Source organism: Syngnathus acus, chromosome 20 (assembly GCF_901709675.1).
Source record: "Syngnathus acus chromosome 20, fSynAcu1.2, whole genome shotgun sequence".
Taxonomy (NCBI): Eukaryota; Metazoa; Chordata; class Actinopteri; order Syngnathiformes; family Syngnathidae; genus Syngnathus; species Syngnathus acus.
The window spans coordinates 4,851,567-4,878,389 of record NC_051104.1 but is presented as its reverse complement, the minus strand read 5'-3'; the positions used below and the strand labels follow the sequence as shown (position 1 = coordinate 4,878,389).

The window sequence follows — 26,823 nt, the reverse complement described above, 5'->3', positions numbered from 1 at the left end:
TTTAGTTGGGCAAGTCTCATTAAGCTTTGACGTGCTCGACGCCGCGCAATCTCCTCTGCATAGAAATGCACATCTTTCCAACAGACTTAAATTAAAAAAAAAAAAAATCAAGATAAGTATTTACAGCAAACAACAGTTTAAAAGTGTAACAGGATACGTCTGAGAACTGTGCCCCTACGTCAGATGGTGGAGGTTTCAGTTCACTAACATTAAATGAAGAACAAGTTTTGGACTACAACAATAAAACGTGACACATGCCCGACGGGGTGTTGGGGGGGGGGTTATGGTTAGGGTTGGGGGGGGGGGTGTTGGAGAGTGGAGGAAGCTGAGCCACAAAGAGGATAGTGTTAGGAAGATTTCAATGTGCGGATCGTCGCCATAAGTTAAAAATCTTGACAGCCCTTTTTATCTCTCAACTCTCCTTCCTCCATGAACATTAATGAATGTCGTGTTCCAGTGGAATTGCACACGGCACCTCCGATTCCTTCTTTTAAGTCTCCGGGTTGGGCGTGGCCAGCAGCGGCACGTTGTCCCGCCTCCTCCTGCCCAGCGGGGGACGCCTGTATTGTTCCCCGTCGGCCAGAGTCTGAGGCAGCGGCTTCCTCTTGCTCTCGGGCAGAAGCAGGATGGACAACACGGCCAGCAAGGCTAGAGAGGAATAGACCACGTGGTGCAAGAAGTAGCCGTAGTGGTTCCTCAGGTCCATGAGTGGCGAGCTGAGGCGGCCCACGCAGCCCAGGGCCAGCACAACGCCCACGCCTGTCCCTCTGTGGACACACGCCCTCGTTTTTTTCTTAATCCAAACATTTGCTTACCGACATTTGTTGCGCCGTATTTTACGAGAAGTCAATCTCGCTGGCCAAACAAAAAACGATAAACAGGGACTGGATTTGGGTCATAAAAGGATTACTTTGGCGCCATCTTCTGGCATCTGGGTGCTAAAACGTGTGTCGGGTGAGTGCTTTGCTACCTGATGACAGTGGGCATGATCTCTGCAGTGAGGAGAATGCACAGGGAAGCGGTGGCCTGCGATGAGAAGAGGCCCATCACGGAGAAGACAGTGATGGCGTTCTCACTGAGATCTAAAAGTGGAAAGACAGAGATGTTATATAACAGGAATGGAGCGGTGTTGCCAAACACCTGCTTGTAAAGAAATAAAAATGCACGTGCCAGGAAGAAAGAACACACGTGTCTTCCTCCGAGCATGCGCGGCCTGATTGCTATTATATCATACTATTAACACTCTGCGGGGTGAATATTTAACTTTGTTTATGCGCTACAACTTTTGTGCCACAAGAGGGCGACAGAGACAAAGATGTCCATTTTAAATTTCAGTATTTTTTTTTGTCAAGATTCAATAGTTTTGAGTCCATAATTTTCCCAAGATGTGTGTGAGATGATTGAAAGTTACAAATCAATCTCTATCACTCAGATGGGCAAAATATAAGAAAATGATTCCGCTTACACTTCATAAGTCCCAGTAGGATTAAAGAGGCCAAGCCCGTCATCGTCATGAAGAGTAAAAGGATGCCACGCCGACCGCATCTGTCCACAGTCACCCACAGCAACACCCAGGCGGCGCCGCCCGCGCACACCGAGAGGAGGTACGTCCAATAAAAGCCGGGGGCCGTGCCTCGGACGTCGCCTCGGAAAGAGCTGTAGCAGTGGCTGATGCCGTGAGAGATGAATCTAAGCGGAGAGAAAAGTTGTGATAACCTTTCAACGGGAAATATGATAAGAACCCGCGGCGGATGTCTCACGAGGTGAAGCCGAGCACGCAAATGTTCTTCCAGATGTTCCTACTGTGGACGAGCTCAGGGAAGGAAAGGTGGGGACGCGAGGAGGGCGTCGGCTCCGAATCCAGCTCTGGCAGGATGGAGTGGCAACAATCAATCATTTTTAATCATCTGCTGTCACCTTAATATCAGCCGATGAGAATTAAAACAGAAGCAAAATGTGATCTCCTCTTAAATGCAAACAAAGTGAGGGACGCCCGCCAACCTATCGCTGCGCACGCACCTGTGAAGCTCTCGTCATCCCTCAGATCTCTGCTGGAGTTTCTCCTCTCGCCGAAGGAGTTCATGTCGCTATGTCGCTCGGACAGCAGGAGCCAGCGAGGAGACTCTGGAAAAACTCCAGGAATGCTGCAGGCAAGCAAAGTGAGGCGGAATTAAAGCTGACCTTTACCCAGCATCATACGAGTGGATTTGTGATTTATAGGCCTTGCACTGTGGAAAATAATCCACCAAACCCCGCACCTTTGCGGTTAATCTGTGACTTTAATTTAGTTTGGAAGCAAGAATGGAGGTTTGAAGCGACTACACACCCTTGACAAAGTTGCTTAAACGCATATTGACGTGAGCTAAAGAGCTCATCGTGGCGAGGGAGTTACGATCGATACAATCCCCAAAAAAAAAGCTTGTCAGATGCAATTGAGACGCTTCATCAAATGCCAATCAGGAGCTCGGCCGCCTGCACAATCCCAATGAAGCTTTATTTAGGCTGAGTGGTTGTCTCAAGTCTTTTGTCCATACGCTAAATGGATGGTGACAAATGTAGGCGCTCTCCTACCCGTAGCAGAGGAAGAGCGCTAGCGGGGCGGCACCGGTTCCCAGCAGACCTCTCCAGGACTGACAACCGAGTGCCACCGCCAGCAGGAGCAGCTCCCCGGAAACAGTCATCAGTCCCGCCAGCACGGTAGATATCAACCTGAGCGAAGGCTCACACAACTCCAGCCCTAAAAAAAATCAAAATATTAGCTCAAGGGGAAATCATCAAATGATATTTTTGGGGTTCTGAAGAAACTTACGAGAGATGTAAAGGATGAGGTAGACCCCGGCGTTGGCAGCCGCCAGACAGAAACGCATGACGATGAAAATGGAAGGGTACGGGGAGACGCACACCAAAACGCCAAACACCACCGAGAGAGTGAGCGACGTCAACAAGGTCTTGGAGCGGCCGATTCTGTGAAGAAAACAAATTGTCGTCGCCTTGCGCGTGAATAGGTGCGCGTGAGTGTGTTTGCGTCACCTGTCAGCAGCAAAACCGAGGCCGAGGCAACCGGTCAGTGCCCCCAAAATGAAGCACACCTCCTCCACTGGAACCAGCCAATAGCGATCGCACACCAGATCCCACTATATGAAATAGATGCTAGTTATTTGTCTTGAGCGAGTAGAATGACATCAAAACCTTAATCACATGTAAGCGAGCCACTGATTTTTATTACCACCCGAGCAGCTAATGATGCAGTCTGCTGAACGCCGAGAGCAAAATGACTTTTAATGATCTGCAGAGAGCAACAAACAGCGGGGAAAAGACGCTTGCAAATGAAAAGGCCTGGTCTAAATTGGGAGCCCCAGTGCAGACACATAAAATCTTGTCAAATCATCTCGGCGGTTCTTGTTGCGCATTCGCAGACTCGCAAACATGTTGAAAAACTCCCCGGACCGGTTTTGTGACTTTGCTTTCCATGCCTGTATGAGCTGTCACAGAATGTTTGAATAGTCCACTCCTGCTAACGTGAACAACAGGAGGGTCCTATACCTCAGTTACGATGTTGTTCTTCAGCCCTTCCGTGACGTTGTAGTCCCAGCCCGCCTGGCAGTCCACCACGACCGACTGGCTCCCGTTGGCGTACTGCTTACACTGGGAAAGCTCTCCGCTCTCACCGGGTCGCAAGCCTTTCTCCCAGGGCAAGGAGACGTTCAGCATCTCGGGCGAAGGCGACGGCCCCGGGAGGTGGCAGTGGTGTGGCGAGGAGAGGGTGATGAGGGGGTCGGAGGAGAGCAGGAAGGCCAAGAAGAGATTGGGAAGGATTGATAAAACAATCAGGACCCTTTGCTTCTTCCGACCCAGAGCCAGGACCATCACCTCCCCCGTGGGGGGCAACGAGGGTGGGAGCGGGAGGGAGGAGGAGGACGGGGCAGGGGAGGATGGCACGGGGGATGTGGGGAGGGACGGAGGAGGAGGGGGACATGGGGAAGGAGAGACAAGAGGGGGGGAGTCTGGCGATGTCATGATTGACTGCGGAGGTGCTTGATGGAGAGACGGAGCAAAGACCTAAGAGGGGAAGAATTACACAAATGTTTACATCACATGAAACAATTCAAAGCCATAACTTGGGAATATCTTACATTGTGTCATCATCCCAGATGTTAATATTAATATTCATCATAAGACAGTATTGATATTTTGTTGCTGTTTCAAATGTAGGGAACTAAATGCAAAAATGATTCAGCTAGTAAAGAACTTGGTTACTTTCCACCATTGCATGGCAACCTTCCTTATGGATGCACTTTGGGTGCAGCCAGTGTTTCCCTGCACGGGGAACCTTGCACAGAGGAATCCCACTGGGTTATATAAGAGTTTTTTGTTTTTTCACGAGGGGTGGAAAACGTGAAGGGAATGTAAGCCAAAGGGGCAGGAAGTCCACAGCTGAGACACACACCTGCCCCCCCCAATACAACACAGTGGTCATAAACAAACACGACGACCGCGTGGTATCAAAAGAAGCACTGATCGTGACTTACCCTTTTTTTTTTTTTTTTTTTGGGATGGTGTTATTTATTTGCTGCGTTCTCTTCCAAACGTCCCGAACATTGCGGAGTGCGAGCACAGCCTGCTCAGAGTTCTTCCACGGCTGTCAACGCACCTTAACGCCAGTCTGTTTTGTGCACGATTAATCTAAAATCAAACGACATTACTCTCGGGTAACAAAATAAACAAATAAACACCCTGACCCATACAAGGGCACGCTAGTTGTGTTTCAGCTAACTGGCAGCGACTGGAATGGTGATGAAGCTTGTCGGGCGACAGGCAGTTGCTCCTCCTCTTATTTTCTCGGTGTATTTTCAAACGTTAATAATTTCCATTCAAGTTCGGTCTTCCGATGTGACGAATTGTCAAAGGAAACATCTGACACAAACGCGTGTCGTCATCTAGCCGTTCGTGCACAAAGAGCTTCTGGAGAACTGCATTGAGGGAAGGCTTGTGGGAGCCTCCGCCGGCGACTTGGATTTCGGCAAACTTCGGCTGCAATCGGCAAATAGGCGATGACGTCTCCTGTCTCGGTGCTACCAGACATCTTCTATCGAGTGCAGAGCAATCGATAGATAGGTCGATCGATCGATGGATAGATCATTTTATTTTTCTTTAATATGATTGACAAGACAAAAATTGATGTACCAAATACTAAATGGCCAAAATAAATGGTTAATTATGCGTTAGAAAACTCATTAGAAAACGGTATAAACGCTACTTGGCCACATGGTGGCGCTACAAAGTTATTATCACTCAACTGCGCAATAACTGAACTCTTGATTTTGACTCACGGCACAAGAATTTAATGACTTCTCCTTTCAGCACGAGACACAAGGATTGCGAGATTTTATTTGCAGATATTCTTTTTTTTTTTCATTTAAAAGAAAGTTGCTGCGTTGCATATTTTTCTGCAATTTTCGGCTTTAATGGATATAATTTACACCTAAGTGATTTTTTTTAAAGCAATTAATAATTGTGCCAAAATAGTTTTTGTTTTTTATCTTTTGCACACATTACACCTCTGAGCAGTAAAGTGCAAACCACACTAGTAAAAAACTGCTGCGTTAAAGTAAATACAAAAAATTAGGCCGATTGCATTTTTTTAATTTGCTGTTTTCGGAAATGTCAGCAAACTGTCAGCACAATAACAACAAAAACAGAATTTTGCAAAGTGATGAAGAAGAAATAATTTTTTCATGTCTGAGTATATTTTCAGACATCTAACTATGACTATTTTTTTGACATGTTTAACTTTTTGTACTCGCCAAATTTGAAAACATATCTGTTCTTTCTCTGTGATGTGATTCCTTATAGCGTCAGTGAAATTTGAAAATAACAAATGACTGGATTGTCAGAGATATGCATATGCTTAGTGGTGTTGTGGTGGGGGTTCATATATTCTGCTACTTGTTGGGTAATTTGGTGGGGATTAGATGAAATACAGTCTTTCCTCACCCTGTGGAGATGTCGCAGGACCACATATTGCCCCACACGATGCTGCGGGACATTTCAACAGACACGCTCAGGTCAAACAAGAAGTCAGTGTTTGGTGCTCAATATGTGACGGCCACTGGGTAATCTCACATGTTTCGCCACAGCGACATAATAGTGATTTTGCTGCAATTCAAAATCATCAATAACCCATTTTATTTTCCGACTGATTTGGTGTGTCAAAAACAGGCAAATCTTAATGATCTTCATTTCTATTATCCTCAATGAACACCAATCAGAATTTAAGATTTCCAAAATGATATCTTGATGTGAGTCTGGCTTCCCCTACCCCCTCCTCTGTGTCTCCTATCTCTGTGTCCCTTCACGACCATCACAGCCACAGGAAGGCCCTGGCAGCCCCAAACGCTGATACTATCTCTACGCTCCCTCATCTCCATTCTCCGCTGTGTCGAAATCTTACCCATCTCACAAAGGGAAACCGCTAGTGAACAACGGTCCGTGACATGACGTCCGTTTCTGTGGCTAGACGACTTATGGTAAATGATGTGGCGGATGGATGCCATGTTCCCTGATGTAAGATACAATACATAATGTACGCAATGATGGACAATACATTCGCTTGCATCACATCGTTATCTATGGGAAAGAACGTAGATAGATTAGATTAGATTAGATAAATTAGATAGATAGATAGATAGATAGATAGATAGATAGATAGATAGATAGATAGATAGATAGATAGATAGATAGATAGATAGATAGATAGATAGATAGATAGATAGATAGATAGATAGATTAAAAAATGGGACTTTGCAAAAACAATACTTTTGTTAACCATATTTATTCATTATTTTACAAACACCTCCGCAGCTCAAGACAGAACATGAATATCCCTCCTTCCATTTATTCTCTGTAGCACTTATCCTCACTAGAAACTATGATAATGCTCTGTTTTGATGTAACAGGCTGCAGTGGTTGAGCGACATCACACAAATAAGTGATTTGAATATTTTGACCTTCTCGCATAAGATAAGGGCACCAAAATATTGGGAACACCTGATCATACGGTCGACTAGCCCCAAAGTAATAAGCAGATTGTAAATCACTTTTTTTTTTCAGTTCTAGTCAAACTGAGCATCAGTATCTTTGCACAATTGGGATATAGTTCTTGTAGTGGTTCTCCTTGAATTGTGCAAGTGCTTAACAAAATTATTAGACCACCATAAATCGTTTTTGAAGCACTTCATGATGCTGCCGCAGGTTCTCATTTTTATGACAGGTGATCTAATAAGCGTGTTGAGCACTGAACCTAACCAACTGATTGTTCTCTGCTCAGACGGCGGTGACCCCCGCGGCCCCCTCGTCACTTCCCGGCAGGTGCTGCTGAGACAGGATATGTCTGAGAGTGTCCAGCTCCTGTGAGAGCTGCCCGATCTTCATCTGCAGCTTCTGGTTCTCCTCTTGCAGCTGCAGGGCCCTCTGTTGTGTCATCAGGATCCTCCTGCGCGCTTTGTCTCGACTCTTCCGCACGGCGATGTTGTTCCTCTCGCGTCGCAGCCGATACTCTGCGCTGTCCTTGCTGATGCTCCTCTTGGCCACCGGAGCACGCATGGTTGGCAAGAGGAAAGGAGGAGAGAACTCCTGAGGAGGACGGTTGGTGTTTAGTGCACATCACATAATGTATAACAAGCGCATCGTTTCTTGTCTCTCACTTGCAAATTGTTGCCGTGGTTCTGATGGTGGTTCCCAGAACTTGCGGCGCCGCTGAGACAAGAGGACGCGTACGGCAGGTACGACAGTCCCATCATCTGCTCGTCTATTCGGTCCTCACTGCTCCCCCTCAATCCTTGCGACTGGCTGTATGTTATCATGTCCATTGAAACCAAATTGGATGAGCCGGCAGGGCTTGAAGATGTTGGGTTCAATGTCACGTGGGCCTGATTCGGATATGGAGTCATCCACTCCTGGATGACAGAGGACACCCTGGATTCACACATCTGCTAGGGTTTAATAAAATACTGGTGTTTAATAAAAACAATTTCAAATGTTTTGATACAGAAAAAAAATAATCGACATGGAGAGAGTAGCTATTTCTGTTTTATGCAACAATGTGCATATTTTAGAACTAACTGTTCCAAATATTTGTGCAGGGATTAAATTGGCATTTACCTTTTATATTCTATATTAGCATCTTTGATTTTTTTTTAATGTGGTTTAGATTGAATCATATTGTTACATTAGTGCTTAAAAGGTGTCAATACGCAGAAAAAACATCATCACATCATAACAACCAGAACAAAAATGATCATTTTTGCATTTTATAATTCTATTCTGTACTTTGTTTTTATAGCTACAAGTTAATTACTACAAGAAAAAAAATATGGCCTACATTTCACTCTCTATAAAATTAAATGCAATGATGACATATTTTGTACAATTTTGCTCTTATGCATTCAATAACTTTATGCTACTACATTTTTTTTTAATATAAATTCCTAGCTGTACTAAAGATTTATAGCTTTGAAGCACAACATTTCCCCAAACAAATATGACTTACCATGACGAGTTTCTTCTCAGACTCTCAGATAATGCTGTCAGGTTGTCATACAGGTTGACAGTTTGATGGTAAATGGTCTGAGGGGGAGAAAAAAACGATTCCCCAAATATGTACCCCACGCCCCCTCCACACCAATACCACATCTCTCTCTCACTCTCTCACCCAGTCACTCTCTCACACACCAACACGCACATACACACAGAGTATGATGTTAAATATTGGTTCACACTAGTATAAAAAGCTGTCCACATGAGATTACTCGGAATAATTCATATTTGATACATATTTAATTCAAAACAATTTTTTTTTTTACTCATTCTGTAGTCTGAGTAGTTTAGGGCTTAATGTTTTTTTTTCCTTGTGTGATAGAAGAAAATCGTTTAGACATATTTTGTCCCACTGCGACTTCCGTACTTTTTAGCAATGCCAAAATGGCTTCCACCGTCGACAACGTGAGTGAGCCTGTGCTAGCTTTATTTGACTTTTTATTTGTTTACATTTTTGTGTGTCTGTCACATTCTTAATTGTGATTGAAAGTAGCCGATGAGGAATTACTTAATGCGTAAAATCAAAATGAGGAAATGCGTGTTATCAAAATGACGATGGCTAGCCAGTTAGCCACACGCACACACATTTGGCCATTTTCACAACTTGTGCATTTTGACGACTTTTCACCCTCGTTTGGAATATAACCATTCAATTTTCTTGCAGGACTTGATTGATGATGATTTGCCCGAGACTGTAAACCTGCTGAATAGCCTCGCAGAACAGGTAAATTCGTCGTGTGTTACGTTCTTGTATAATAGAAAATAATTATCATTATAAATGTATGCGAAGCACTATAGCAAATCAAAGATTCTTTACAAATTTGTTCAGGGTTAATTTCGTTTCATTCACTGTTGACACACAATATTGATGAATACAACTTATTTAATGTGTTATTATTATGACCAAAACATTCCTCTAGGTGGCAGCGGTTACCAGCCATGTTCAAGAGCTGAGCACCAAAGTTAAAGATGGTGTGTTTCAGACAACAAAGGTTTGTGCAGAATAGAAATTTAAATGTAATCATCACAATATTTTTATTTATTTATAAATTGTTGAATTAATGTACTTCAAGTTTAATGCCTAGTTTTGCCCTGACTTTCTGTGTCTTACCTTCCTTTGGGTCAGGGTTTGTCATTTCTGGATCTTCGCTATCATCTGCTGCTCTTCTATCTTCAAGACCTCACTCACCTGATCAGCATCAAGACAGAAGGTGGAAAAATAAAAGAAAGTGAAGCCTTAACCCGACTTGTAACAGTCAGGACGGTAAGATGTTTACTGCCAGTAACTACTCTCTAACGGTGTATTATTAATTGTACTAAACGATTCTCTTTGTTTTAGGTCTTGGAGAAGATGCGACCTCTTGATCACAAACTCAAGTACCAAATTGATAAACTGGTGCGCACAGCTGTCACTGGTAGTTTGGGTAAGACGTCATTAAAGTTGAATACTCTTATTTGTATGACAGTGAATGAAACCTGAGGTTTGTGGTTTCAGCTGAAAATGACCCGCTGCAGCTTCGTCCTAACCCGGAGAATCTCATCAGTAAAGTACGCGTACCTGTATTATTTTTTTTCCTCCTATTCAAAATGCCTATTTGTTAACGTTATTTTAATTTTTGTAACAGCTGAGTGAGTCTGAAGATGAAGAGGGCCAGGTATCAGAGAAGAAAGTGGCCCACTCCGCTGACAAGAAATACATTCCACCCAAGATTGCGGCTGTGTATTATGGTAATGTTTTTTTTTTTTTTTTAATAATCCCGCCCACATTCCTGTTTATTCCAGCCTTAACAGTACTGCAAAAAACTTCATTCTATACCCACTAGATGGCGACATGACAGAAGCAGACAAAAAGAAGGCTCAGATGGAGCGTCAGCGGCGTATTGCGTTGAGAAGTTCTGTGATCCAGGAGCTGCGGCAGCAGTACAGCGACGCGCCCGAGGAGATCCGTGAAAAACAGGACTTCCAGAATGAGCGAGAAAGCCGCGCCGAACTACACAGGTGTGTTAATTCAGTCAACGTGCGCTTTGTTTTATGGGACGTGATCACTAACTCCCATTATTTTCCATGTGCAGGAAAGATTTTGAGGAATCCATGATGGTTCGACTGAACGTGCCAAGCCGAGATAGAAACGGCAAAAAGCGAAGCATTATGTCCATGTCTGGTCAGCTGGGTGGCATCACACACTTTGGGGACATTACAGCGCTGACAGGTGGTGAGGGCGGCCAGGTAAGCAGCGATTTAATTATTTCCTGAGAACCCAACATGTAAAAAAAAAAAAATGTATGGCTGTATGCTTACTGCTTCAGGATGCTGATAACCCTCAGCCCAAGAAAAAGAAGAAGCAGGTCATGAAGAAGAAAACGAAAAGAAAAGGTGAGGACCAGCCAGTCTAATTACTTTGCTGCAAATCAGTTCAATTGGAAAGTCTTCCCATTAATGGAAGAAATGTAGAAAAAGCACTTTTCTGATAACGCATTTGTTTCTCTACAGCCTTCAAGAAGCGCAGATAGACCAGAGTGGAGCTGTCATTTTGATGAACTATAAATAGTTGAAATATGTGGAGTCCCCTCTTCAGCTCAAATAACCATTGTTGTGACAATCAACAATTGTTACATATTAAATGTCATGCCATTAAATAAATGCTCATTTCAAAATTGTCTTGTAATTTGAACTGTGGAAAGATATTGATTGGCTTTAAAAAAATCAACACAATTTAAATACATTAAATAAGTCATTATTGTTAAGCTACCCTTGGTCACAAGATCCTCACAGGTCACATAAGACTGAAAAAAAAAAGCCAAACTACTATACATCGTCATTTTTTTTTCTTAATAAAAGCTTTACTATAAACGGTCATTTTTTTCCAAGTAAAAAAAGCCTTACTATTAGATTAATTTACTTCCAAATTTAATTCATGAATCAATTGATCCACGACATTTAATTGTGGCACTTACGATCATACCGTACAACCTTTAAAGGAGCAGTACTTGTTTTTAGGTACCTTTGATTCTCACAACAAATCATGTGCAACAAGATTGTTGTTGCCACACTCATGACCTATGGCCCAGCGAGCCACTTCACTTCCTTATTCCTTGTTCCCTATTTTCGCTGTTGGGTGGATACCAAGGATAAATAATTTGGGTTGAAATGCAGCCCTCTGCAGGCCAACTAGTTGAAACATCGTTTGTGGAATATGAATCAAACATGCAAAATCTACCCGTTTTATCCATCACTAATCAGCTACATAAAATTGGTGAGCCCTGATTGGCTGTGACCAGAGACCAGTGGAAAAATGGCCGACCCCTAAGATGGATAAAAAGGGGTCAATTTTGCTGCCTGATTCACATTCCGCAAACAATATCAATCACGATGCCGACCAGTGGGGGCACATTCAACGTATTCTCGTCAACAAACTTCTTTTGCTTCCTCTTCAATAATGCAATTAACTCTCTGATTGCCGAAACTATTCCATAGATAAAATACGAGACTAACTACTCGATATTGTAGCAGCAGTCCTCAAACCGAGCAGGAAGGGTGTGTACGCTGACTGGTTTCCTCTCCACATCTGATCACAAGAGGCCAAGTTAAGAAAAGGGCACTCTGCCAGGCTTTGTGGTAGCAGCTGCACTCCCGACAGAAATTCTAATAAGTGAGATATAACAGCAGGGCTCTGCATGGTGAAGAGAAAGAAGAAAAGTTAAGAAGAATTTGCCTTCCTGTGGCCCCTCTGAGCTTGAGAACCTCTCTCTGATTACAGCTTGTCCATGTGACCTGGTTTCCGTTGCATGCTTCCGCGAATAGTAAAACCGAGGTGTCAATGCTTCTGTCAGAGGACGGCACATGAAGAACACGCACGACGGCCGAGAGAGAAGCAACGATATGGTCACGGGTGCAGGCAGCGGTGGCTCGGGGGATCCACGCCTTACCACCGCTGTAAGTTTGATGCATTCTACTACTTTTTTGGATTGGAAAGCTAACTGGTGCTGTCTGAGAAGCAATGGGAAGGATTGTTTTTAATGTTTATCTATTGGCGCAATGCACATTGCTGATCTCACTATTTATTATTGCAAGTTTGTATTTATTTATTTATTTATTTATATTTATTTTATTTATGTATTTATTATTGCACAAAAAAGAAATACATTTTAGAAATATTTATTTAAAAAAAATATTGTGTCAGACTTATGTATGTAAATTGAATGTAATTAGGGGATATGATCATGACAAAAATTCTATTATAGATTATTGTTTTATGTGTTATTAAATTGAGTATTACGTGAGTCACTTTTGGCTTTATATTAGTCTTCAGACTAAAAAAAAAAAAATCAAACTTGTTAGTTAATACACATCAAAACAAAAAAAGGTGTAAAAAAAAAAAAATGCTGCTTGGAAATCAAATTTACAAGGGAGGACTCTGCCTTTCCGTAAAAAGCCTCTTTGTCTTGTGAACAGTGAGGATGTTAAAATGTCAGTTCACGGCACGTCGTCCATCATCTGTTGCTTACTGCTACCCATGTGGATCATCCTCGCACCAGCCTCAAGTCATCCACAACGCAGTCAGTGTAAACTGGTAAGCTCTCCCATTCATACTACTGTAATATTCTTTTTTTTTTTTTGTGGTTACAGAGGTCAAAATTAATTCCTTTAATAACCGAGTAGTGTGTGTTCTCTCTCCGTGTGTGCAGACGCAACGAACGGCTCTCTGCAACAATTCCAACCTCACGTCGGTACCGGCGGGACTACCAAGCAGCACCGAAGAACTTCAACTCAATCACAATCTTCTCAAGACACTACAGGACGACTCTCTTCAGTATCCCTCGCTCACTACCCTCAGTTTAGCCTGCAACCAGATGGAAGGATTGCATCCAAACACTTTTCAATCCACCAAATTGTTAAAAAATCTTAATTTGGCAATGAATAATCTGTATGTTAGCTACACGCAAACCAGCAATGCTTTAAAGACGCTGCCCGGGATCAAATTTTTAGATCTATCCGAGAATAGGTTAGATGAAGAAATGGCTGCCGTCCTTCTTCAAAATCTGACATCGCTGGAGTACTTAAATCTTTCGGGGAATCTCTTACGGCGTCTGGATGAGACGTCGTTCAGAGATCTTCGTCAGGTGAGAGAGCTGGACCTGCAGAGGAACCTCCTGTTTGAGATCGACAACGCCTTTGACGGCACTCCCAGATTGCAGCGGCTCAACTTGGCCTTCAATTATCTACCTTGCCTGACGGACTTCCACATGAGTCAGTTGGTGGTTCTAAACGCCAGCCACAACTTCATCGAATGGTTCATCACCAGGCCGGACGCGAACGTCACTTTTCAAATCGAGACGCTCGATCTATCCGATAACAAGCTGCTCTTCTTTCCGTTCTTACCCGAGATGAGCCGCTTACGCAATCTCCACCTGTCCCACAACGTTGTGAGTTTTTATGAGCACCTAACGGACAACGTCACATTCCCAAACTTGACCTCCACTGTCGATTTCCACAACCTGGGGAGGAACACCAGCACCGTCACGGCTAAGCTATGGAACGACAGCCTTCACGGCGACGTCTCCTCGGTGGAGCTTTTAGATCTACGAGGAAACAAGTTGCAGTACTTCCCACGGGGATTCATCCGGAAAATGCCATCCCTGTCCAGACTGCGGATACGCAGCAACTGTCTGGAAAGCTTGAATCTAACATCCGAGCGATTCTCTGCTAGCTTGTTGGAGTTGGACGTTAGCGACAACGGGCTGATAGAGATTGCAGCGGATGATGTTACGCTGAGGACGCTTAGCAACTTGACATACCTTAACCTCAGCCGGAACGATCTCGACTGCTCATCCTCGAGACGATTGTTCAATTTACCGGGTCTTCGGTCAATGGACCTCAGTTACAGCAACATAGGGAAATGTCTCCGTGAGGCAGGTGTAGCCTGGAACACCACTGAGTCCTTGAGGCAGCTTTTCCTCAAGGGAAGCCATCTTGAAAGAATTCCACCATCTGCATTCTCTGGACTCGCTCTCACGCATTTAGAACTTTCCGACAACCCTGGACTAAGAGGCCAGCAGTCGATCAAAAGTCTGAGCAGAACGTTACAGCACTTAGGTTTGGGAAACACACACGTTGGGGAATTGGACTTTGCAGATTTTCTAAATCTGAAGTCTCTGAATATTTCATGCAACTCCCTCGAGCATCTTCCGGCTTCAGTCTCGAGTCTTGACTTAAGACAGCTCGATTTGAGGGACAACAAATTGTCGACGATTCCCTCGAATCAGGCCGACGCGTTAGCTTCGAAACTTCACACCGTTTTCCTGACGGGGAATCCATTCAACTGCTGCCAAAGCGAATGGTTCAGGACTTTCACGACAACAAAGACCGTCCACGTGGTCGGCCAGTCGGACATCGAATGCGCGGATCTCTTCCAAACACGCAGCATTCGGCATTACAGCTCATTTTTGTGCCGTGACGAAAGCGGAGAATCTTTTTTTTGGTACATCCTGCTTTTTGGGCCCATTTGCATTTCTTTAGTGGGCATTGTTGTTATTGTATTTCTGACACTCAAGCCCAAAGTGATCCACAAATCAATCAAAAAGAAATATTCAAAGCCTACGTCCTACTGATGTACGTTTACCTTTCAGTCCAGCATTAACATTTGATGGACAACCTGGCGGATTATTGACATGCTATCAACGATCATTTTATCCTGTGGTGCTCTGATTAGGGTTGGCAATAAAAATTTCAACTATTATAAAAAAGATTTTATTTCCCACTGCATGCACCGTTAGCGTGTGGTTCAAAACCACAAAATGTAAAACTGCGGCCGTGGCGCCTAGCTTTGTGTGAACGTGCGCTTCATGTGTGATGAACACACACACACACACACACACACACACAAGTGGTGTGGTGCAAGCTGTTGTTATAAGCAGCAAAGGAAACAAGAAATTTCCTGTTTTGCGCAAGTGTACAGCACACTGCCCAGTTCCGTATCTCAAAGAGGAGGGTTTCCTTCCTATCCGATGGAGGGCCAATGAGGGGCACTTTTGAATGCTGATCCTCGTGCTCGCTAACCTACTAACTCTCAGAAACGATGCCTCAACAAGCTTTAAAAAAATAATAATAATAATTTCTCAACAGTGTGTATGAATTATTGAGGAGCGGGCAAGTTGCTGATATCTGCCGTTACAGCAGAATGCATGAGGCCTAACCAGAAGGTAACCAGAATACCGCTGTGGTGATGCTCAAAGGTCACGGCGGTTGAAGAAGTATAAATCGAAACTAGCATAATTATTTTTTTCTAAATGGGGCAAGTAGACAATTATTTAATTCTTTTTTTTTTGCTCATTAAATATAAAATAATGATTCAGCAAACTGGTAATTATAAATGACTGATGTTTTCTCAACAAGAGCAGAAATACAAACCACAAGTATTTATCACGTTCAAAAACACTTATTTGTAGAAAGAGGAAGCGCTTAATGTGAAGTTGCTGAGTCTACATTAGTAGATTGTGGGAGATGGTGTCAACCAGCAGTCCCCAACTTTTTTTTGCGCCACGGACATGTCAGATCATATTTTCAAGGACTGGCCTTTATATAAATATAACAATAAATAACTTATTATATATATCAATATGATGAAATAAAATGATACTACTGGCATTAAAACAAATACAAACCACCTAAAAATAAAACTCACCATTAAGTATCTGCTGTTTTGGTCGCTGTCACCGCAGAAAATCTTGCTTCACATACAATGTTAGAAAGAGAAGCAGGGTTTGTGCTTTTGTGGCGATTTCGGGATATTCTGCCTTGATTTTAATCCAGTTTTCTTTTTCTTGGAAGTTGGAGCCTCTTCTTCTGTCTCCTCATTGGGCCTTTTTCTCTTTCTAAACATCTCTTTTTTTTACTCATTTTTTGCTAGCTTCACGGGCTCGACCGGGGTAACATGTGATGTGACCGGGACGAGCGTCTTTACCTGAATCCACCTGTGTCAAGAGACACAGATGCAGCGACGGATGTAATTGGGGGAGAATCCCCCTTTTTTTTTTTTTTATTCTTACTTGTTTTTGCTAGCTAACATGTTACGTGAGTGGGACGAGCGTCTTGACCTGAATTAATCGTCGATAAAAAAAAAAAAAAACTATTCTTTTTCTGTGCGGCCTGGTACCACATGACCCACGGACCGGTACCGGTCCGCAGCCCGGTGGTTGGGGACCCCTGGTGTAAACCATAAACATCTTCAAAGTGGACTTTTTTTTTTAAATGACATAGTTTACAAATAAAAATTAAAGATAATTGCTGTGGACTTTATTGTGATAATTGTTAGGTTGATCACAGTAGTTCAATTGCACTCGTCCGTTGATAGAAGGCACAGTAGAATACTGCCACCTGGTGGCATAATCTGCACACGTCACTGTTCATTACAAAACGTCATAGAACTACTAAATTATAAAAAACTCTTGTAACAAGTTTGTATTTTATCTTTTATTAATGTTTCCACTTTCCAATTGTTATCAAGCAAATAGCATGGATTTCACACAGTAATTAAGGCACCATTTTGATACTGAGATGCAATTCGGGTTGGGGTAGGATCCTGATGTGTTAGCCATGCCACACATCAGATCAGATGATATCAAAGATATATTATTCAGCGCGTCATATGAAAAAAATCGAGTCATTTGCCAACAATGCATGCAGCAATAACTTAAACTTATAAAGTAGCCTTGGGTTGATAATTTCCTACAGAGATGTGACAATTAAGTTTTCCAATTCGCAATAAATATGTTAAAAAAAAAAAATTTGAACTTGTCCATCTCAACAGTGTTGCAATTAATGCAAGACAAAATACATGGCGTAATAAAAGTTTTTATAATTTGTTTTAAATAAATTTGGGATTTAGTTGCTACTAATTTCATCTGGCACTTAAAATTGCTCACAAATGATGTTAAACTTTCCCACTACGACATCATACACATGTACAACATTCATTATGATTAAACCTATTCAGATTTAGGTTATCCGTAATGCCACCGTGACATAACGACTTGAACTAGCATCACCCAGCACTTGTGACTGAAGTAGATTCCAAAATATGTACTTAGCGGCAACAGTCTGAGATGTGTACACATTTCTGAGATATTCATATTATGTAAACAAAAAAAACACTTTGGGAGATGTTCTGGAACATACTGCTGTTTGGATAACATAAAAAACAAAGGCATGGAAGAAAGGCAACTTTTTTTGAAATGTAAGGCAGTTGGATACTAAAACATCAGCTCCATTCCCCCCCCCCTTTCACTTGCATGCATTTGATTCCAGCTTTTGAGTTCAAGTATCCTGACTAAGAGTGCCGGACCTTTTTTTTTTTTTCTTTTAATATATACTGTGGAAGTAACTTGACATGGCAGCATAAGCTCATATCCGAAGACTCAGTTAAGTAGCTCCAGGTAGGTAATTGGCACTTTGCCGTTCTGGCTGCCTCGCTCTCCCATCAGCCAGTCTGAATCCATGCCTGGCACGCTGCTGACTGTGATAACCTGACAACACACACGGGAGCCATGTCAAGTGCTTGTCACAAAAAAAAAAAAAACACTTCAAATTCAAGATAGCACTTGTACAAGAGTGGCTTACCTCATCAGCCAGCAGGGAAAGCTCACTGCTGCTGGCCGCGTCGTAGTCGTAAAGGACTCTGGCTTTGCGGCTGCCGCTGGAGCTGCGCAATTCGCTGAATCCGCCCGACGCGGTAGAGCCGCCGCGGCTGGAGGAGGTGGGCAGGGAGGCCGACACCGGTATGGTGGGCACAGAGATGCTGGCCCCTTCCGTAACTGACGACTGGTTGTTATTGGAGAAGGTTGAAGGGAAACTAGCAGCGGAGAGGAGAAACGAGAGTGAGACGCCAAAAAGCTGCTTGATTGTCCCCAACGATTCTTTTACCTTCCCAGCTGCTTTTGCAGATCCACCATATACTGGTAACATTGCGCGTAGTATATCGTCTGAGCCTCCACCAAATCATTCAAGCAGCGTAGGTGGTGTGCCTGATCCCGCACAAGAAGAAATTAAGTATATGAAGAGTTACCCGCTTCGCCTTCGAATCCGGACATGTTTTTATAGCCTCATTATTTCAGCTGCTTTGATGCTAGCATGATAACAACTTGGCTAATGCAACAAGCCTTTGAGTGCAATAAAAGGACATTAGCAGTAATTAGATCACGTTTGCACTTTGGCAACTGTCAGGCAAGAAAAGTATTTGAAACATTTTGTGTACAACACAAGTTTTTCTAAACGTGTCGTGTGTTCGGGCAAACTGGAAATACACACATGGGTGCTGCTGACGCCTTCTAGCAGCAGTCGGGTGATCTCAGCCTGACGGTCAAATTCACTCTGAGTCATTCTCAACTCCTGTTCTGCCTGCGGGAGAGAATTATTATTATTATTTTTTTTTTTTAGATCAACTCCACCATAGACACACGAGACAAGTGACTTGGGGATGCGATGCTTTTGCTGTGTGCATGTATGTCTGGAGAATTTTTGTTTTGTTTGCTAAGGTCAAACATAGCTCCAACATTCCACTTACCGCTGTCACTTCCTCTGCTCACATCTGCTGCTTTGCAATTTAAAAACAGTGACACAAGTTAGAGCCACAGCTGCCGTGCAACTACGGATCACACTTAAGACGACATGCCTTTGTTTTGACATGACAAAAGTGTGACTTTGAATGCCACACAACACAATATTAACAACAAAACTTTGGAATTGAGGATCTGAGGTTTTATTTACACAGAGAGTCATGTGACTTCATACGGCCTTACACCTTCGTTCAAGAGGACATTGCCTCATATTTTTAGGGAAGAAACATTTTCAACATTGAAATAACTGTGACACCCAAGATGTAAACAACAGATCGATGATAAGCGATTATTTCGGATCACATACATACCACAGCTCGAGCATCAGCCATGCGGGCTTTCTTGAGTCTTGTTTTGGCCGCATCCAGATCCAAGCGCTTGACCTGCAGCAGCTTTCGTTCTTTCTGGAGACAAATAAACGATTTCCAGGTACTGTTTTTTCCCACTAAAAATGTTTCAAACATTTCGTCAGGTATAGTTTACTGATTACAGGCCAACTGTTATACAACCACGAGCATTGTGTGAATGACATCAAATGAGAAATCACCAGGATTGTTTTGAAGTCCCCCTCTAGAAAGTTCCTGAATGGGGTCAGGAAATTGATGGCAGAACTTTGAATTAACTCCCGCTCAGCGCCGCCAATCTGTTTCTGGGTCTCGCCACATTTGGTCAAAGCATTTCCTACAATAGTGAGCAGCACAAACAAAATATTAGATAATAGAGGGCATAGACTGTATGTGGTACAAAAACATAGATGATAGTCACCGTAAGCAGTGCCAGGACCAAATTCATTTCCGGAGTCAATCATAGACTGGCCCAACAGTTCATGATTGTTCAGTCGCGTCGGGACCTTTTTTTCCAATTTCTCATACACAAATTCCTCAAGTCGGGCATCTGGAAATTACAAGGGAAACTCAATTACAAAGTCATGAGACAACAGTGAGGGAGCCATGTACGGACTGTCAAATAGAACACAGTGTGCACAAGAAAGCTTCAAACAACGTGACACACATTGGGTAAATACACCTTTTGGAAAACAAAAATACAAATCCAGTTGATCTCATCCAACATCATCTTGGAGATCTTATGTGCTGGCAAACGTAAAATTCCACATACTGTACAAATGGAATGTATTTATCCTATTTAATTATAATAAAGTATGTTCTTACTTGGGTTGGGCTGTAATAAGACTTCCGTCTGCTTCATAATCTTCTCTGTCCATTGCTTGGTGGCCTCAGCTCTTACCAAAAGATTCTCCAAATGGGCATCCAACTCTGTCTTCTCAGCCTGGCCAAACTTCTCTTCTGTGAACTTTTAAAAGAACCAAACGCAAATATTTGTAACGTTAAGCATACTTTTGGGACGGAACATCTCATGTTATCAGATGGACAAAATTCAACGTCATGCGTCCAGCTAATGAAGAGCATTATCTTAATAGAGGCCTGTTTTGATGGTTTGTTAAACTAATCGGCACACAAACATTGCCTACAGCAGTTGACATGACGTGGTTGTTACAAACATCTCCATGTTCAATAAATATTGATTTAGACAACACAGCCAGTGGCGAAGTTGTGACATTTTCAAAGGTATCTGGGAGGGTAAGCTAGCAGCTAATTAGCAATAACTTCCACTAGCAAAAACGTTTAAAACTTACTTGCACAGCACGGCTCAGAAAAGTACCCGCGTCTGCAGCGAGTCGTTTAACATTAAAATCCATGACAATTGTGATAAGTGAATCTTGATACTACGGGAGGCTTCTTTCAAAGCAGTCCGATTTCCATCTCTTTGCAAAACGTCACTGAAGCAAGTTTTGTCCGGAGTTCCACCCAGCTGTTGAATGTAACAAAGATGATAGTACAGCAAGAGTATTCCCTCTTCATCAAAAGCAACTTGATCTATACTGCGCATGCGGGCTTTTGGTGACGTCACGTTGAGGGGTCACGTCATTACGATCTTTTGTTGCACATACTAAGCTTTGAAAACGTTGTTGTTTTTTGTGCTTTGGCCTCAAGGTAAACCGTTTGGAGCAAAAAGTATTGTTTTTTTTTATTTTAAATTAGATAATCAGCTCCATGTACACACATAACCGAGAGTAATTGTCAAATAATTAAAAAAAAAAAAATCAGGAAGGCCCCATTCCCTGCAATTACAATTACTTAGCGCTACAACTGTGGTTTATATATTGCATCCACACAATCCATATAAATCTGTCCGTCCACCATGAACAGGTTGCCTGGCAACCCCAGGGCACATATTGACAGACAACCATTCAGCTTTAACTTAATGGACAATTTTGAATCTTCAAAAATCCCTAACATGCTATGAGAGGAAGAAAACTATGCAAGTACAGGCTGGAAGAAATCTTCAAATGCAGAATCTCAAAAGTGTGAGGCAGTCTTACGAATCACTAGTCCACCGTGCTGTCCATACATCAATCATTATCACTACATGGCCATGAACTTTTGACCTCTTAATCATCAGCCATCAATGGCGTTTTTTTCCAATATAAAATATTGTATGCTGACACTAAGAGTACACATATAACAGTATTTTAATGACATGTATATTAACTCCAGGTGGTGGAGTCACTTGGGACTCGTAGGAGGAGGCTCATCTGTCTCATGTCAGTGAACGTGGGTGTGTTTTTGCTGTCAAGGCTCGACTCCAAAATTTACAATCGTGACAACATTCACAAGTGGTGTCATAACTAAGCCTCTCTGCACCTTGTCAATGCCAAATTTAATACATGGGATAGTTTTTGAACTTACAAAAATATTGTCAATCAGTTCACAATTTACTTGACAACCAATTTAAAAAAAAAAAAAAAAACTCCCTTGTGGAATTGGATTTTGGCAGATTGGGGGGGAACAAAACAACAACTCTTCAGGTCTGGATATAATTATGCCAGACATGCACGACGACCCGCTGTGTAGGAGTCAGGCTCAGGGAGAAATCAAATGACTTCCCTTCTGTTTGTTACCTATGCACTCTTACATATTTACCCAACAAAACAATGTTGTGGAAATTTATTCATCATCAGCTTCATTCATGTGATATTCTGAAACCACGCTTCGACATTTTTATAGTGAAAATATTTTCACTCTGGGAAAAGATGAACCGGTTGTTATATATCTGTATATTATTTTACATCTGTAATGTAAAAGTTATCGAGCTGTTCTCAACTTCAGACTTGTTGTGGTAAGTGCTTTAAATGAAAATAAATGTCAGCACTTTTCAGAAGGCAGAACAGCTCCTTTGAGGGAAGCATTATTTTCAGTCTCACGTTGTTCCAGTAGTAAATCTGCTCTTTCACTTCTCAATAACCAAACATGCTCCGTGGAGTGGGAAGACGAAAACCAAATGAATTCTTCACTTCAGCAAAAAAAAAAAAAAAAAAAAAAAAAAAAGTTTCCAGACGTTAAGAAACCTCAACTATCCATCATGGGAACTTCAATTAAAACATCACGCACATGCAAGTAACACTATCCTTTATCAGCAACTGATGTTTTTTTTTTGACACGACAAACAAATTCAAGTCTCATTCAGTCGTAGACTTTTGAATCGAGACCGTCACGAACTGTCATTTCAAAACACATCTGCAACTGAAGGAAAGTAACAAGCACTGAAAAGCCCGCAACTTCAATTTAAGCAGATTTTTGAAACATCTTTTCAACTAGCTCCAGCAGTCGAGGATATCTGAGCGTTCTTGTCTTCCAGGACTCGGGGATTCCTCGGAGGCCAGTCTGCAAAGACATCATTAAAATAAGATTGAGTGACACATATGGGGGAACAAAAGTTTCTCCAGGCTCAAACTCATTTCACAACATAGCACTTTTATGTTATGTAAGCTCCAAAGTAGCACAACTCAAACTTGTGTTCTTTTTAGAAGGTGGTAAGGAGACAGAAGGCAAAAAAAAAAAAAAAAAAAAAAAAAAAAAGACTTCGGTCATTGTCCTGTTTACTGTGTGTCGTGTTCTTTGCAGAATTTCTTGGCAGGTTACGCAGCATCATGCTGCTATGATGTCATTGTAGCTGACGCAGCTATCACCATCCCGCCCCCACATTGGAAACACGAGCCAGATCAGCGTTTACCCTTCCAAAATGGAGAAGTGAAATCAAGCCGGCCTCGAGCCTAAATCCAAACGTTTCCATACTTGATTAGAAATTCATGCAGTCCAGCTTTCTGATTGGATTTTACCAGATGCATCCAAAACACAAATGCCTTTTGAATGATTTTTCTTGCTTTTCTCACCGCCTTCCCTCAATGGAGTCGTTTGACACGTTGCCATTTTAAACTGCACATTTTAAAAGCGTGACAATGGATGTAACGTGTGTGTGTGCTTATCCGCAACAGGGAGGTCAACTTATTGCAATTTAGAAAAAAATCCCCAGAATGAGCAGCCTTGAGAATTTTAAGACAAGTTTGGAGTTTGAAAAAAAAATAATTGCAGGATATTGTATGACTCGGATTCTGTGGGTCGTTCCCAGACCTGTGCCCCGAAGCAGGCTCCGATGAAGGAAGCTCGGCTGGCGGTGCATCCCCCGCAGCGCATGGTGTCCCTGACGGCTTCATCCAATCGACTGGATGTCAGGACTCCATGTAGCGCTCCTTGGAACGCACCGGGCAAAGCTGAACACAAAAAACTGCTATTTAGTCGAACATCATAATTTAACCTCCCAGGGGCAAGATTTTTCACGAGTATTTATCGTCTCCACCTTTGAGTCTTGTAAAACTTAAGACGGTTAACACAGTAGGAAAGGGGAAAATAAAAAGGCAGTTGAAAGGAGATCATTAGTGGGGAGATGAAAGGCTAGAACCAGAGGGGTGTGAGAATTTTGCTGTGTCATCAGATTAAATGTACCTCATGTGTTTGTGAAGAGAGCGGGTATGAGCTGCTGGGTCGGCTTGGCCAGGTTTTTCTTCACCTCGTTGAGATGTGCTTCCGTAAAGACATAAAAAGCAATAAATAATAATAATAAGGATTCATTTATCTTGTGAATGCAAATATAGTCTCACCGATGATTGCATTATCAAGCTCTTGAGGATTTTGTCTTTGTGGATCATTCAACTGAGCCAAAACTGCTTCCAGAGCTTTGGAACTTGGACCATTCAGAAGAAAATGTTCCAAAAACCTGACCACATTCATAAAACAGACAAACCGGTTGAGGTTTACAACTTTCCCTCCAACGAGAAACCAAATGTTAAGAATGGAATGTCGTCATTGTTTTTTTTATTTTCTTTTCTTTTCTCTCTCCTTACCGAGCCGCAGCCAATGTCACAGCCACACATAGGTCGTTATTTTGGGTCACCCGTGTAACTTTTTCCACTTGGTCCAGCATTTCAGGTCGGCCGGCATAAAAAGCTACCACTGGGGCTAGCTTGGTAATGCCGTCCATTTGGCAGTCCTTGTCACAGCCTCAAAAAAAAAAAAAAAAAAAGAAAATATGTCACAATGCTAATTAGCAGTTAGTAATGATTGTTATTATTTACCAGTTTCTTCTTTGCCGGAATCCACATTTTTTAAGAAAACTTTGATGCTCGCATGCCTCCATGGACCATCAATCGGAAGGACAGCTTTGGGGCCTGAAATTATTATTTTTTAAATTCTTTTTTGAACTTAGTAATGAGTGAACATTTAGTGTACCTCCTTGCTTGCGGTAAGGGTCATTGACTGGCAGGTCATACATTGTCTCCGGGCCAAAGAATTTGTAGAAACGCTGAGTCAAATCCTCCACGTTGATACCTGCCGACACGAAAAAAATTCATATTGCTCAACATTGCAATCTGGCTCCTTCTGGAAATAATCAATTTATCTTATTTTAGTATTTCGTCACAGTTTTATTTTTCTCAGGGAATTTGCTAATCGTCTTCTTTCCCAGCGGTGATGACACATTTGAAAATAATCTTTAAAAAAAAAAACTGTTTTTACAACATATGACACATTGTCTCGCCTGACTCAGTTGTGTACCTCCACACTGACTCAATGATTCCAACAGGACGTAAGCTTGGTCTCCATAGCACGTCTGCTCGCCCGTCTTCCTGCGGTAAAAAGGATTTGCAGAGTCGGCACGAAACTCTGGTGTGGGTTCCAGGTCAGCGAGAACTTCTCGGAGTCTGTCTAGATTGTAAATCCAGTGCATGGGCTGGGCTGCATTGGAGAACACACACATGCAGTTGACACAGAAACCAAGAACATATCTGAGTCTACTTTGAAGGAAACTATCGGGAAGCTGTTAGCTGCTCATTTTAGATATCGAGAGGCCCCCTTCTCCCTTTTTTTTTTTTTTATCAGCTCGAACAGTTGCCTGTAGATGCACCCAACTTGTCTGGTTTTATGGCTTACATAAAAGAACAAAAAATAAGCAATGATAATATTGAGTACCTTATAACTAATGTATACCCTTAACTTCCATTTTCACAACTTTTATTTTATAAAAAAAAATATTATTAAAATGTAATTGGCTATATGGTAAATTCATCTTCTACAGAGCTGGATAGCAAAATAGTAGTACAACAAATACTGAGTTATTCTATCGATTATTGCGTCGATTAATCGAATAGGCGGATAAAATTTTACTCTGCATGAAAGTGCATTACAAAAACATTTAAAGTTTCCGATGATGTATTTAGAGATAAAAACAACTAATTGATTTATGTTACAGGTCTACAAAACAATTTTTCTCAACATATTGAGGACATTTTATCTCACCTGCTGCATCTGCTACAGCGGCCCCTATAACGGCCCCAAGGGCTCTGCTTTGCACACTCATGGCCATCTGCTTTCAACACATTTGAAAAAACAGCAACTCAAGTTAAATACTGCAATACTATGGGTGTATTCAGACCTGACTGGGTTCGAGTGTAACGCTGGTCCGGACCTTTTGTGCAGGTGTGAATACACGCAAACGAATCCTGGTGCGGATTAAAGAAACGGCGGTTCGCTTCAGGTGTGAACACAAACTGCGTAGATCCGAATCAACAACACAAATATGCAGGGCAGGAATGCAGCACGGAAGACTCATATGTTTTCCTCCGTTTCCGGGTCTGTGTCGAATGGGAGCACAGATCGTCACAAGCGTGGGTGTGTTTACATAATATACTTTGCTTGCAAAATGTAGTCTAAATAGGAAGCGCACCAAACGAAAAAGATTAAATCCGCTTTTGGTCTGGACCAAAAAAGCGGACTAAAGGACTTTTCTGGTCTCAATACACCATATGACAACCATAATAATAATAAAAATAATAATAATAATTAAAAAAACATGAGCCTCAATATTAATGCAATCAGTTGTTAGTGCAATAATCCTTTACCTTTGGGTCTCTTTGTGACTTTGGTGTTCACTTGATGTCTTTTGACACGATTCCGCCCCTTAAAAAGTAGGCGGAGTGTACCACCGCCTGATAACGAAGCTCCAATAACAAACTAGAGGATGTGCTAAGTTAAGTCAAATATATCATAGTGATGCTTTTATGTCATCCATTTTTAAACCCCCCAGCTCAATAGTGACAAATGCTGCATATTGAAGTAGCTTTCAGACTTTCCAGATGATGACTAGAAGCCATTCTGATGCGTCATGTTCACCTTCCACTCCATTGCCTCCATCCTGATGCTTTCCC

At 42.2% G+C, this 26,823-nt stretch overlaps 6 protein-coding genes across 11 annotated transcripts; 2 read left to right on the top strand and 4 right to left on the bottom strand.

Annotated features, from left to right (window-relative positions):
- Positions 1-395: 395 nt before the first annotated feature.
- On the bottom strand, positions 396-5,034 carry slc22a17 (solute carrier family 22 member 17). The gene is made up of 10 exons (XM_037279306.1): positions 4,530-5,034; positions 3,544-4,059; positions 3,031-3,134; positions 2,810-2,964; positions 2,572-2,737; positions 2,020-2,144; positions 1,761-1,866; positions 1,466-1,689; positions 971-1,082; positions 396-767 (listed from the first exon to the last, which is right to left on the bottom strand). The coding sequence occupies exons 2-10, from the start codon at positions 4,015-4,017 to the stop codon at positions 491-493; spliced, it is 1,743 nt and encodes a 580-aa protein (XP_037135201.1). The 5' UTR covers positions 4,018-4,059; positions 4,530-5,034; the 3' UTR covers positions 396-490.
- A 1,779-nt stretch (positions 5,035-6,813) lies between these two features.
- Positions 6,814-8,683, bottom strand: cebp1 (CCAAT/enhancer binding protein (C/EBP) 1). 3 transcript variants are annotated; one of them, XM_037279372.1, is made up of 3 exons: positions 8,549-8,683; positions 7,704-7,988; positions 6,814-7,632 (listed from the first exon to the last, which is right to left on the bottom strand). In XM_037279372.1, exons 1-3 carry the CDS (start codon positions 8,549-8,551, stop codon positions 7,324-7,326), a joined length of 597 nt encoding a protein of 198 aa, XP_037135267.1. In that variant the 5' UTR covers positions 8,552-8,683; the 3' UTR covers positions 6,814-7,323. The 3 variants fall into 3 exon arrangements, with proteins under 3 accessions (XP_037135267.1, XP_037135266.1, XP_037135268.1); XM_037279371.1 differs by having other exon boundaries at positions 7,704-7,991; positions 8,549-8,650; XM_037279373.1 differs by having other exon boundaries at positions 7,704-7,955; positions 8,549-8,638.
- Positions 8,684-8,940: 257 nt separating this feature from the next.
- On the top strand, positions 8,941-11,252 carry ngdn (neuroguidin, EIF4E binding protein). Its single transcript, XM_037279370.1, has 11 exons — positions 8,941-9,000; positions 9,260-9,319; positions 9,516-9,587; positions 9,722-9,859; positions 9,935-10,019; positions 10,091-10,143; positions 10,221-10,323; positions 10,419-10,593; positions 10,668-10,821; positions 10,902-10,968; positions 11,086-11,252. The coding sequence occupies exons 1-11, from the start codon at positions 8,980-8,982 to the stop codon at positions 11,103-11,105; spliced, it is 948 nt and encodes a 315-aa protein (XP_037135265.1). The 5' UTR covers positions 8,941-8,979; the 3' UTR covers positions 11,106-11,252.
- Positions 11,253-12,183: 931 nt separating this feature from the next.
- On the top strand, positions 12,184-16,285 carry nrros (negative regulator of reactive oxygen species). The gene is made up of 3 exons (XM_037279364.1): positions 12,184-12,528; positions 13,048-13,165; positions 13,281-16,285. Exons 2-3 carry the CDS (start codon positions 13,061-13,063, stop codon positions 15,201-15,203), a joined length of 2,028 nt encoding a protein of 675 aa, XP_037135259.1. The 5' UTR covers positions 12,184-12,528; positions 13,048-13,060; the 3' UTR covers positions 15,204-16,285.
- A 760-nt stretch (positions 16,286-17,045) lies between these two features.
- LOC119139034 (endophilin-B1-like) lies at positions 17,046-21,068 on the bottom strand. 2 transcript variants are annotated; one of them, XR_005101289.1, is made up of 10 exons: positions 20,860-21,068; positions 20,375-20,516; positions 19,971-20,099; positions 19,753-19,886; positions 19,517-19,609; positions 18,898-18,987; positions 18,514-18,614; positions 18,211-18,442; positions 17,657-18,116; positions 17,046-17,615 (listed from the first exon to the last, which is right to left on the bottom strand). XR_005101289.1 is itself a non-coding variant. In XM_037279369.1 (9 exons), exons 1-9 carry the CDS (start codon positions 20,920-20,922, stop codon positions 18,009-18,011), a joined length of 1,092 nt encoding a protein of 363 aa, XP_037135264.1. In that variant the 5' UTR covers positions 20,923-21,068; the 3' UTR covers positions 17,046-18,008. The 2 variants fall into 2 exon arrangements, 1 of the variants encoding a protein (XP_037135264.1); XM_037279369.1 differs by having other exon boundaries at positions 17,046-18,116.
- A 1,148-nt stretch (positions 21,069-22,216) lies between these two features.
- Positions 22,217-26,590, bottom strand: selenoj (selenoprotein J). 3 transcript variants are annotated; one of them, XM_037279368.1, is made up of 10 exons: positions 26,518-26,590; positions 25,916-25,982; positions 25,175-25,354; positions 24,851-24,949; positions 24,697-24,789; positions 24,466-24,622; positions 24,223-24,338; positions 24,068-24,145; positions 23,696-23,835; positions 22,217-22,948 (listed from the first exon to the last, which is right to left on the bottom strand). In XM_037279368.1, exons 2-10 carry the CDS (start codon positions 25,980-25,982, stop codon positions 22,850-22,852), a joined length of 1,029 nt encoding a protein of 342 aa, XP_037135263.1. In that variant the 5' UTR covers positions 26,518-26,590; the 3' UTR covers positions 22,217-22,849. The 3 variants fall into 3 exon arrangements, with proteins under 3 accessions (XP_037135263.1, XP_037135261.1, XP_037135262.1); XM_037279366.1 differs by lacking the exon at positions 26,518-26,590 and adding an exon at positions 26,085-26,250 and having other exon boundaries at positions 25,916-25,985; XM_037279367.1 differs by lacking the exon at positions 26,518-26,590 and adding an exon at positions 26,085-26,250.
- Between the last annotated feature and the right edge of the window lie 233 nt (positions 26,591-26,823).